Below are 12631 nucleotides of genomic sequence, written 5' to 3' on the forward strand. Positions count from 1 at the left end.
GAGCTTTGAAATGCTGGAAGATAGTGTTTCTGTGAAGGTCATGAGAGTGTGCAAACATAACAAGAGTAGTAGATAGCACTTTAAGGAAATATCAAATTATTTTTTTTTAATTAAGTGAAATGATGTATGAAATTAACTTTCTATCACTATGTCTTCTGATTAATTTATCAGCTTGCACTGTTAAATACATAGTGTCAATGCTGCAGATTGTTCAGGAATCAGTCATTAGAATAGCAGTAATTAATATTGGTAGCTTGTATATCTTGTTTGTATTTATCAAGCTGCTTCCTGTAACCCTCTCCATCCAGACTGTGGCTTTATCTCTAGATTATTTATCCAATTACAAAGCACTTTTTTTTTGCTTTTTTGTTTTTAAACAAGCTGTTTCTCTAACCTCTTTTTAACAGTCATCATCAGTCTGGCACTGTAGATCCTTAAAACAGATCCTTGACAATTTATGTTACGGATGATTTGAAGTGAAGGTTCTCAGTGGTATAATTATGATGTTCTTTTTTTTTTATGTGCTGGTCAGCAATAATGTCATCTTAACATTTGCAAGATCAGTTGTATTTTTAATAATACTGCCTGTTAGTTTCTACAGTAAGCAAAGAAGTATTTCTTGTTGTGGAAGTCCCAGTGTCGCAGATTAACGAGTTCTGACTACACTGAGAGATGTAATTTCTTCCCTGGTGTAAAAATATTGCAATGTCAAAGAAGAAAAAAAAAAAAAAGATAAATTAAAGAACATGCTTGCTATGTCATCCAGCCAATGGGGAAAATATGTAATAGTGACACTAAAGTGACACTGCAGCAGAGTGCCAGGCTAATGGTTGGACTCGATGATCTTAGAGGTCTCCTCCAACCTTGATGATTCTGTGATTCCAAGAGAATACCTATCTGTGTTACTTTTATATAAATGCATTTATTTTTAAATAACATTCTTTTAAATAGCTGTAAGACTTAAATTATAGAATATACACAGACTTGTACAACCTTCTTCTACTATTCATAATGGGGAGTCCATGAAACAGAAACACATAGAATTCCCAAGCTGGGGAGGAGCACTAGGTGGGTGTATGGTTCTCTGTCAAAGATCCTGACTGATCATACCCACTGTGCCAGCGATGCAGAACATAAGACATTTGAGGTAGGACTAGCTGCAGCAGCTGTTGGTTTGATCATGCTGTCCAGTTACCCTGTACTTGGTCATTATGGTGCATACCCAAAGTGAAACCATCCCAAGACCTTTCCCTCACTTTCTTTTCTCCCAACAGATAATTGTAGGAGTTCTTCTGCTCTACTACCTTCTTGGAATCAGTGCCTTAATTGGAGCAGCAGTAATCATAGTGCTTGCACCTGTTCAGTACTTTGTAGCAACAAAACTCTCACAGGCCCAGAGAAGCACATTGGTAAGTGGCGATAAGAGTGGTAACTTGTTTGTGATATAAATATCATCTCTGGTCTGTGTTTGGAATTACAAAGCTAACCATGAACATTGACCCAGAACTCCTTCTCAAACGTTTTGTAATGTTCAAGAATCTCAGGTTTAAGAATGTGAAAACATGGTAAGCATAAGCAGTAAACATGCATTTTTGGGGATTTACATTTTTCATCAAGTATTTTTCTCTAAGAGCAAAAAAACTTCAGAACCTTCTAACTCAAAAATGTAAATAGTCAGTAATTATTGATTCAAATGTCTTTGTGCAGTGCACCAATAAATGAAATGTGTAGGGCAAGCTGTCCAAGGGGAAAGGAAGTAGGAATGGTGCATTCAAACTCAGACTCCAGATGTGGAAATCTATCAAACTGTTTTATTTAAATTCCATGCAGTCCTTACTCGTACAGTGTGTGCCCTAACTGGGGAGCTTAGAGGTCTGCTAAGTCACAGGCTGTTCTTTGACCCCTCACTTGGCTTGTCTATAACTTGAATCCTTTGCATCACTGCCGAGAAAGTTACCTTAGTTCATTGGAATCACCATGCCCACCTGCTCTGAACCTTGTCACCACTTTCTGTGACTGTTGCACTGCCAAGGAAGCCATAGGAACTTGTAATGGAGCCAGAGAGCTTGCTGAAATCTCTTCCACCACAAATCATGGGTGGTAATGGGAGTTAGTTGTGCACCTTCCTGTGTATAAAGTAATGCCTTACCATGAACAGTACACACCCTTCCGGAAATGCAGACAGCATTCATGCCAACAGTCTCCAGGCAGGCAGTCAGTGGCCCCTGGAAGTTCCTGCAGGTGGGAGCTGTGCTGTTAGTGACACAAATGTCTCCACTGTGCAATGTGCTGCAGTACAAATATCCTTGAGCTAGCCTGAAAACTGGAAGCATCGTAACTTCCCATTATGCTTTACTGGGAGTATAACTCTACCAGTGTATGTGAATGTACCTGAGCCAGCTGGCCCTGCTTGGAGCTGAGGGACTGCATACAATTTTTATGTCATCCTTATGCTTAGGGAACAGGTGTTTTAATTGTACTCTTCAAGTAAATGTGTGTGTAAATGTTGCAGGAGTATTCCAATGAGAGACTGAAGAAGACAAATGAGATGCTTCGAGGCATTAAACTCCTTAAACTCTACGCTTGGGAACACATATTTCACAGCAGCGTGGAGGAAACCAGACAAAAAGAAATGACTAGCCTCAAGTCTTTTGCCCTTTATACCTCCATATCCAGTAAGTCTCTTCCTTCATTCTAATCCACTGCTCAGCTAAGTGCTACTGCATTATTAGCTACTAATGAGTTTACCATTTCTCTGTCGAGATTGTTTCAGTTGCTTTAGGCTCTGATCCATACTCCTTGCTTTCCATGTAGTCAGACTCTCCATTTAATTCAGTAGAATTTTGCTTGTATGGGAAATATGCCTAAAAGAAAGTCAGTGCTTCATAGCATTCACTTATTCTGGAGAAAAGCTTTTGAGGGCCAAGTGTTTCATAGACTAGCAATATTCTCTTCTATAACAGAGCATTCAGAAGGAAGCCCTTGTTGATATTTATTTCTTTTCTTATATTTTGCACTACAATAGCATACAAATAATTACATATGACAGGCATTGTCTTTGCATTGAAGCTCCAACAGACAGTACTTACACTTTCTCTCTTAAAATTTGGATTTCTTATTAAAATAAGCAATTCTTAAAACTATTTCTATGTCCTGGAAAGGAAAAATATGAGTGTCCTGGAAATTTTATCATTCTGTATCCGGATTCCTTTATCTCGTTACTTTTTGAGCTGATTTAAGACTTTATTATGGTTTTAGAAAGACCTACAGCAAATTAAACTCTGTATCTGAGGAGATCATATGCAACACCTGTATAATTGATACTGTAATACCTTGGAAAAAATTAGTTGAGTCACACTGAAGAATTCATATAATCTGTGAGATATTAATGAAATGGAAAATTTTAGTAAGAAATTTTCAAACACTCCAAGGCACCTGTACAAATAGATTCTGAAATAATAAGGAAGACTATCCCTTAGAAAAATAGCTTGCAGTCTGATTAGTGTTTGATTTTATTCACCCAAGAGATGTGCAGCTAACTTTATTCCTTGACAATGATCCCGTAGGTAATGCACTCTAAGGGAAAGGTCCTGATCCCACTGAATTTAACTGATATTAAGTTGAGGTATTCATTGTCTTCTGAGACAAGAGTTTCTCTCTAGGGATCCTAAGCATTGTGGGCCTGGAGAGGAGTTTCTGCTTTGACATAAACCAGAATTTAGCTGGAGGTTGTGAGACTGGAAACTCCATCTTACACAGGTTCCCTTTGTCTGCAGTGCTTCATGTGGCATTAAAATCGATTTATATTCAGGGCCACAGGTTCAGCTGTAGCACTGAAGGAGCTGTGGAAGCTTATTGGATTTTAAATCCTCACAGTGTCATTTGTAACAGCTAGAAAAAAGTGCATTCATCCCAAGAGTACGGATAAATCTCTACAGAAACAATGACTTAAATATAACCTATACTAAATGTTTAGTGATGCTTCTTGAAACATTCCAAGTTTGCAATTACATTCTTGTTTTGCATTGTGCGATATTTATATGTTTGTAAGACGCAGGAGATAATTTCTCAGCTTGGGGTAAACCAGTGCAGCTTTATATTGATGGGGCATATCATTTTGGCTTCTAAAGGATTTTTATTGTTTCAGCCTAGGAGTTCCTTATGCACTCTGACTTTAGCAGAAATTACACTGATCTTTGCAAATGTGCACTTCAGCAGACTAAAATAGGAACATAAATATAGGAGAACTTGCCTTTTTTTCTTATTCTAAGTGTAATTAGAATGACAGATATAATCAGCCCAAAACATGTTTGCTAATTTTATAGTGAACATATGAGTTAATTTCTTTATGGGAAAAAAATTGAAAACACGAGGGGACCAAGATTTTAGGTATTTGTGCTCAAGAGGAAGGCAGGCACTTTTTAGAACACACGAAAAGATGAGAAAAGATTTTTATATATCCTTTTTTTAATTTAACATACAGTTTTACTGGAATTCTTTTCAAAATACACTTAGTTATTAACAGGAATGAAAGAATGTGGTTGGAGTTATTTTATTCATAAGGAATTGGATTACAGAAAATATACCTACAATTTCAGGGCAGTGTTGGCTAGACCACAAGAAAATTCCATTGCAAGACCACATGGAAATTGGATCTCATGTGCCTCGCCCCTGTGCCTGGATCCGGTTTCTGTCTTTGTGGAATTGTTCATATGTACTAAAAGAGTTATTATAGAAGAGCTGTATTACAACCCACCAGAATCAAAGCTGCGTTACAAGGTTGGGAGTGACACTTTTTGAGTTTTGGCAGGGAATTCTGTAAGTGTAGCAAAGAAGATTCCTATATAATTTTTTTTCATCCTGCTTAGAGAGATTATCCTATGTTCAGTTTAACAGGATTTAGTATACACTATATATTCACCAGACAGAGAAAGAAAGGAGTGGTTTTCCTGTTTCTGTGAATTTTTGCCTAATCTGTCAGAAACAAAATAACTCCAGGCTTTCTCACAGGAAAATAAATAGTTAATACCCTAAAATATTCAGAACCGACTGAACGTTCTTCTGAGTTTTCAGTCTGGTTTTTCTAGTAAAAAAGTGCTTTTAACCGAATCTAGTTAAACAAAAACTCCTAGCTGAAAAAAAGAAATTTAACTTAGAAAACATTTTATTATTCTGGACACCTGCATCATTGACAAAAAAATTTTTAAAAAAAGGAAAATAACTCCAGAATTCCAGTGGCTCTCATTTGTTTCCTTGAAAGGAGTTTAAAGTGAAGTCCTTGGAGTACTTGTGATCTCACATAATAGCAAAATTCAGATTGACTGCTTGGGAGCCACCAAGTATCTTGGTGTCTGGACTGAAGCAGGCTTTGCCAACCCTGCAGGATATTTAATCCACCCAGCTTCATATTTGACAGGTATGATTAGTACTGTAGGTAGGAGAAGTGCAGGTGCTAGAGTCTCTCATCAAATTCATTCTTAAAAGGAAACTCCTGTCCTGCAGGAGTCTTAAAGGCACCTTGCAAAGGCAAGGATTTAATGCCACTCAGGACACTGTTGAAGGCATCACTGCACACTTTTTCCCTTTTACAAAATTTCTGTGCTGTAACTACCTCAAGTTGATAGAAAGGGTGAAAACTGGGCAGGAAGTAGAATCATCAGGGGCAATGAGAGCCTGGCCTGAAGCTGCTTTGCATTCCAACACAGAAAGAACATTTTCCTCAGAAAAATACATTGGTTTTTTTCCCTTAGGGTCAGGTGTAAATTATGAATTTTTAGGTTTTAATATGTATTAATCTGTCAAAGACTAAACTTTTTTTTTTTGGAATTGCACACACTAACATACTAATATTTAAAAATACTCCCCTCTGTTAAAGAATTAGAACTACATGAAATAATTCTGCTATTTCATATGAGCATGAGTTCAGAGCTAACAAGTATGTTACAGGATTCATTAAAGATAATCTGAACATAGGCAAAAGAAACGTCTGACAGTATATAAAATTCTTCAGGGGTTTATGCCCAGAAAAGGATGGCCAAACAATCAACCAGCATATTTGTGGGTCAAACAATGACACTTATGAAGTAGCTGAGGAGAGCTTTTACTGTTTGAGCATTGCTATACCTGATGGGAAGAAAGGACAGGCATAGTTTAAGCACAAAAGAAGTGACTTGCCTCTCTCTGTTCTGTTATACCTGTACTGACCTTTTCATTCTATTTTCGCTATAAATTCTATATTCTTTCTCTGTGTAGGTTACTTACATGAAATGAAGTTGAGCAAAGGTCAAAATGAAAAGGTGATAATTAAATAATATCCTCAGGTTATGGTAGAAGGGATAGCTGTGCAGGGTAAGATTATAGCTCTAGTTCTGACTTAAGATCCCAGAGGATAACTGGTTATTATTGCATTCTTAACCCATATTGCTGCCTGATCTAAGAGAGGACCCTACACAGAAATAATATTTGCTTACTTCTCCCCATCCATCTGTGTAATAACCTCTGACTGCTGCATGAATAGTGCAGAAGTTGCTATAGTGAGGGAATCCAGGGCACCGAGACAGACATTGTTCAAGGTCAGGGAGGAAACTGGTTCATTGTTTGCATTTTAATAACTCAAAGCCCAGTTGAAATCAAAGCTCTACCACATTTAGGTACTATTAGAACCTGCATGGAGCTCCTGAGGACACTCATACAGTATCCAAGCCTGACAAAGTAGAAGTAATTACACGTAAATGCTCCAAGCTAATAGAGTGTAGTTTTCAGTCTTTCCTTACCCTTTGAACTACATCCCAAAACCCGAGGGGGGTCACAAAGCCCTGTACTTTGGCAGTCATGCACCAGGTGTAAGTCACAACTTGATGTTGTGACTTAGATCAGGAGTCCTGCTGGGCTGTGGGATGGGGCACAGTCCCAGTGCTGTGACCTGTCCAGCTCTGCTGGGTCTCTGCTTCTCTCACTGTCAGGTATTCAAGTCACCCACCAGACCTTGTACCAGCCTGGCCTTTCTGCCTGTCATCCCTTGAGAAATGTGTGAGGTGATTGTGGCTCAAAACCAGTAGATCAATCATCTTTTCATAGGGTGCACTGGTGGCTTCTGTCTGTTCTGGTGGCATGAAGAGAAGTAAACTGTAGGCATATTAAAATCATATACTTGTGTGTAGATACTTGCTCATTTTTCCTATCTTGAGCATAGAAAATACCATTGTAAACCAGTGCTAGTAGTATTTTAGCATTTAGCATGTCTGAATGGGAATTGTTTCTAAATGTTCCTACGTGTTTTCCTTCACAGTCTTTATGAATGCAGCAATACCAATTGCAGCTGTACTTATAGTAAGTATGGACTTTTCTAAGTAGTGTTAATTACAACTGCATTTTCAACTCTAAGTGATGTGAAAATGAGGAAGGAGGAGGAGGAGAAGGTGCAAACCTTTACAGTTTCTCTGGGAGAAAATGGATAATGCCCACTTGCCATCTGTGACCAGAAGCAGCCCAGAGTATGCAACACTCCCCCAAGCTGTTAAGAGAGTATAAATTAAGATTCTGTAAATGAAATGCTTATGAAATGTGAAGTCCTCGTTTGTTTCCTTCTTTATGGCAAAGCACTAATGATGATGTCTGTCTCTTTATAGACATTTGTGGTCCATGCTCATCTGACAATAAAGGCTGATTTCTCCCCATCGGTGGCATTTGCCTCCGTCTCCCTGTTTCATATTCTTGTGTCTCCATTGTTCCTGCTCTCCAGTGTGGTTAGATCCACTGTCAAAGCATTAGTAAGGTGAGAAGTGTAAAATTAATATCTTTCCAATTTTTGAGAATGTGTCAGTTGCTCATTTTACAATTGCAAGTTTGGAAACAGCATGTTGATTATTTATCTGTTGTTGTAAACTGTTTCTCAGCTTTTTGCCTTGCATGGTTCCCTTGGTAGCATGTATGCCAAGTTCTTTGCTGATGCAATCGTTGTACCCAATATTTCGTGACCCATAACTGGTGCTTTGTTTTGTAGAATGGGTTATGTTGGTTCTGCATGCAACATGTGTGTGCTAACAAGAAACAAGTGAACATTTACTTGAGTTTTAGTCCTGTAACTCACACAACCATTTTCCCTCCATTGAACGTGTGGAAGGGTAAAAGGTAATCACAGAAGCACATGTGTTTGAGCACATATCTCTTGAGTTGTGCTCAGGTTCCACCCCTCTGCCTGAGAGACTGCTTGCTGATGGAGAGTTAGACTGAAACAGATAAGGGAACAAAATCCCCCTAAGAATCACTATTAAGCGTGAGAGTAAGTTAATTACTAAATATCTACTCCAGACTTGGTGAATTTTGCTTTCTTAGGCGCATGTTAGTTTGAGAGTTAAAAAACTGAAATAACAGTCAGTAGAACTGGTGCTTCACTGGGAGTTTTACTGGGAGTATCAACAGATTAGTGTAAAAAACCTCTTAATGGTTTTTTTTTAAGCAGTGTAACTCTAGCTGACTGATAGGGGAGGCAGAGTTTGGGCTTCCTACTCTTTGCTAAGACATCTTTATGACCTCCAGTACACCGGTCTGGAGATCTTATTTAAACTACAGGACAGATGCTGGACACCAGCCCTTGCTTAATTGTCTTTGTGTTGCTTTGGAGATGGAAAGGATTCTACTGCAGGAGGCTGAGATCATCCTTGCTGTTTCAAAATTCCCTGACAGTGCAAAGTCACAGCTGTGTCCTCTCTCCTAAGGAGTGTGAAACCTGAGAGCATCAGTGTCTGGCAGGAAATGTTTTGCAGCCACTGTGGTAGTCCCTAGAGTCATGGCAAATTGTCATGCTGAGATTGAAGCCAGCAAATTGTCTGGGGGCCCACACTGGCACTGGTAACGGCCATTTATATTGGCTTGTCTGAGGATTTCTTTTTAAATGAATTGTGCCTGTTAATGCCACAGGAAAAGTTCTAAAGCAATTAGTATCAACCACATATTAATTGTTACTAGCTTGGAGTTCATCATGAGTTAATCTCTAGATACCTTCTTGTTAGAAGGCTGTTGCTCTGCCATTCATCCTGCAGGCAGGAATCAGACTCTGTAACAAAGCTGATGTGATTCTGTCTGCATCACAGTCACCCAGGTGGTATTCCCAGGTGGTATTCCAGCGTGCATTGCTGCATAGAGCTGCTGGTGCTGCTCTATCTAGGGTAACTTATCCTTCAGAGCAGTATTTTGGAAGCATGTGCCAGATATCTTCAACCCATGCAAACCCAATAATCTGGTAAACGTGAAAAAGCAGGCAGTTTTAGGAAACTGAGTTTGCACCAATCAGGCACAACTAATGTTTGCTTGCTAAAAGTGTGTCCTGCTCTTACACATTTCTGCTGATAAGTAGCTTATGAGTAAATTAGGTAAAAATGACCTAACTAGGCAAAGCTGTGTTTCAGCTTTCTTTAGGCTGAGATATTCTAACTGGTTTTAGCAAGTATGCAAGGAATCTTCTCCTGAAGTGACAGAAAGGGACTAAGTGAAGCAGAAGATGATCCAGCAGTGAAACCAGTATGTAAAGGACAGTAAGAGTGTGTTACTGGCTTTGCAACTCAGGCACTTCACAGCCCCTGCTCCATTAATATTGGCTACAGCCTCTGATGCCAGATACTATCAGGGAGAATAATATTGACAAATAACCTTGTTGGTGTCTTTAATCATTACACATATGCCTAATTGCAAAGCATCCTCATGGATTGTCATTGACATTTCAGAACCAGTGTGTGATTGATTCTAGTAGCAACAGTTTTAAAGCTTCTGTTCTATGTAGGACCCCTGAAAACTTTCCAAGTTATGGGTCTTGGGTGTCTGCTTCTGAGAGGGGGAACTGTTGAAAGTCTTTAGGAAAGTGAGGAATTCTAATATCTCTTTGAAAAGTGGTTATATTTTTGATGTGTAAAGTGTTTCTGTCATGGAAAATTAAACCTGAGCAGCCAATTGGTGTATTTCTTAAATGTGAGATCTTCAGGGACAGAAGGTACAGTGTACAATTTTCTATCAGCAAAGGTTAAGCAGCAAGAGTGGCATTGTGTATCTTACTGGGTTTAATATCAAACCACCTTTTCAGTCAGCTGTGCAAATAACCATTTTTTAATCAATATGTCTGTTCTGTGGCTTAAAAATAAGCTTCCCTGTGGAGATATTGGAATACTAATGAAATTGTGCTGTCAGCAAGAGCTCTGTAGAGAACATCCTTTGTTTTATTCTTTAAGAGTGCAGTACAGTGTGGCATCCTGAAATATGACCTGCTGCCGCTAACAAAAGATTTTCTCACAGCTATACTGTGTTTCTTCAGTAATTGCTACAGGAGCAGGGATTTCAGCGTGGCACAGAGCACTGGGGCAAGGACTTATAGAGAAAAGCTGGGGCACTTAGAGTAAAGCCACCCTGATATATCTCTGGAGAGCAAAATCAAATTGTTGAATGGCTTAGTACAGACATAATCTTGTTTGGATATATATGGTATGAGAATGTTTGCTGTCTTCTATCCTACCCTTCTAGACCTTGGAGTAGATGCACAGGGGACTTTTCTATCAGCTCTTTCTACCTTCAGAGCAAGTATTCAAATATCTGTGTAATTTTCACATAGAGAATGTAGGTGCATCTGTGTTTCAGCTCCATATAGGCAGCATCTAAACCATCACTCGGTCCATGTAGACACTTAAAATATTCTTTGAAACATCTGGTTCCCTGAACAAAAAAAAGATTATATTCCTAGTTCTGTTTTCCAGAGCTTTGTGCAAATAGATAAAAGTATCTGTAGTGATGGAGTTTCTAGTCTCATCTTTTGAGATAACTGACCTTCTCATTAAGGAATTTTGATCCAAAATTCAGCCTGAATTGCTTACTATTCCTCTTATCCCATCCTAAATACTTATTCTCCCCCTTTTTGTGGCTTGGATTGTAGTACCTGCTGTAGCTAAATTCACTATATATCTTAATCCTCAGCTGCCATTAGCAATTGGGGAGGTTGACAGAAGAACTGTAGAACCAGTTCTCTCCTAGAGAGTCCACAGGTGACTTTGATCTCTGCTTGCAGGACAGGTGCTAACTGGGCAGGGAGTCTGCCTTAGGCAGTGCTGTAATGTCCAACACCATTTTGGCACCAGTGGGGGTTCTTATGATCTTCTTAGAAGAAAATATGTCTTCTTGTGAAGAAGAAACTCCGGCAGTGGAATGCAAACTAAATTTGGGGGGAGAGGGGTGTATTTTTACTTTTTAAGATTGGCATCCTAACATATCGCTATGCTACAGTGGTGTTGTTTGCCTGTTTCTCCCCAGTTAGCCTAAGGCTAAATATCAAAATCAATTTTTTCAGTCCTTGTCCGTACATTTATTTTTAGGAACCTAAGGCCTTCTGGTACTTATTGCTTTGGAGACTAATAGTTAACTTATTTCCAGCTAATTGAGCTCCTTTGATGTTGAGTTCATGATTCAATCCAATTCTTGCACAAATTTCATTTGCTCTCCCCGAGAGTAGATTAGACATACATTTTATAAAGTCAGGTGTAGAGATAAAATTGATGCCCTGATCTGTTAAATGTCTTTATAAAGCCACATTATCTCTTAGCTAATTAAATCTTAAGCAGCTAGTGAAGATTTTATGCCTTGTTCTTTGTTGCTGGTTGTCAGGATTCCTTTTATATCCCATCTGTTGAACACTATTCTGTTGAGCTATATTACTTTACCCTATTAACTTATGCACTTCATATTTCATCACAGCTGGTGTACAGATATCATCAGACTGCTAGTGTTCTTAAGACTGTTCAGTAGGACTGTTTATGCCACACTTGAGTAACATAAATGATATTAATTCCACTTCAGCTCATGGTTTCAAGACAAGCAGTACCCAGTCCGTGTCCCACCTAGTGCCTGAAAAAACCTTTATGTAAACTCTCTGGTGGTGTCAGAAGAGACAGGAGTTGAGAAGCATCTACACAAACCATTAAAAAAAGCATTACTGTTAACAGACAACGGGGCAGGTTTTGAAAACTTCCATGCAGTAACTTTCAGTTGCACATTTTCGTACACCTGAAACAAAATGACAACAAAGTATGAAGTACCAGAAGGGATGCTGTACAATAAACATTGCAGTGAACATAAGTTTTGCTTTCAAGGTTGGGGTGTGATTGCGTTTTTTCCCCTTTCAGTGTGCAGAAACTGAGTGAATTCCTGTCAAGTGAAGAAATTGGAGAAGAGCATGATAAATCTTCAGAGCTAAGAACTGCAGATAATCACAGCAAGTACCAGGCAGTGGTGAGTAAAGCTGTCTCATTGCAAGTGAAGTGGCTGAAGTAGTTTGTACTTTTTTACTTTTTACTTTTCCATTTCCTACTGATTATTTCTTGCAATTGCAAAACCTCTTTTTTTAAGACCCTGAACTGTAGCATTCATGCTGTGGTTCCTTATGCTGAGGGCATTTTGCTGATACTGCCACCAATTACTGCTTATTTCTGTCTTTCTGATTTTGCACAGCCACTCAAAGTTGTTAACCGCAAGAGACCTGCCAGGGAGGACTGGAACAATTACAGCTCTCACATGAGAAGACCCATTAACATCACAGAAGCAGATGATTTTTGTGTAAAGGTGATATGAAGGTCACTCTAATAACACTTATATTAGC

General features: G+C 38.8%; 1 protein-coding gene across 1 annotated transcript in view; it reads left to right on the forward strand.

Annotated features, from left to right (window-relative positions):
• ABCC8 (ATP-binding cassette, sub-family C (CFTR/MRP), member 8) overlaps window positions 1-12631 on the forward strand; it is a gene marked incomplete at its 5' end in the record, with an annotated part of 79495 nt that overhangs the window by 26705 nt on the left and 40159 nt on the right. Inside the window, 6 exon segments of the mRNA XM_009076114.1 lie at window positions 1275-1409; window positions 2513-2675; window positions 7289-7329; window positions 7629-7774; window positions 12159-12264; window positions 12484-12594. Coding sequence (XP_009074362.1) covers window positions 1275-1409; window positions 2513-2675; window positions 7289-7329; window positions 7629-7774; window positions 12159-12264; window positions 12484-12594 — 702 coding nt within the window.

Source organism: Acanthisitta chloris, unplaced genomic scaffold (genome assembly GCF_000695815.1).
Source record: "Acanthisitta chloris isolate BGI_N310 unplaced genomic scaffold, ASM69581v1 scaffold6376, whole genome shotgun sequence".
In the NCBI taxonomy this organism is placed as follows: domain Eukaryota; kingdom Metazoa; phylum Chordata; class Aves; order Passeriformes; family Acanthisittidae; genus Acanthisitta; species Acanthisitta chloris.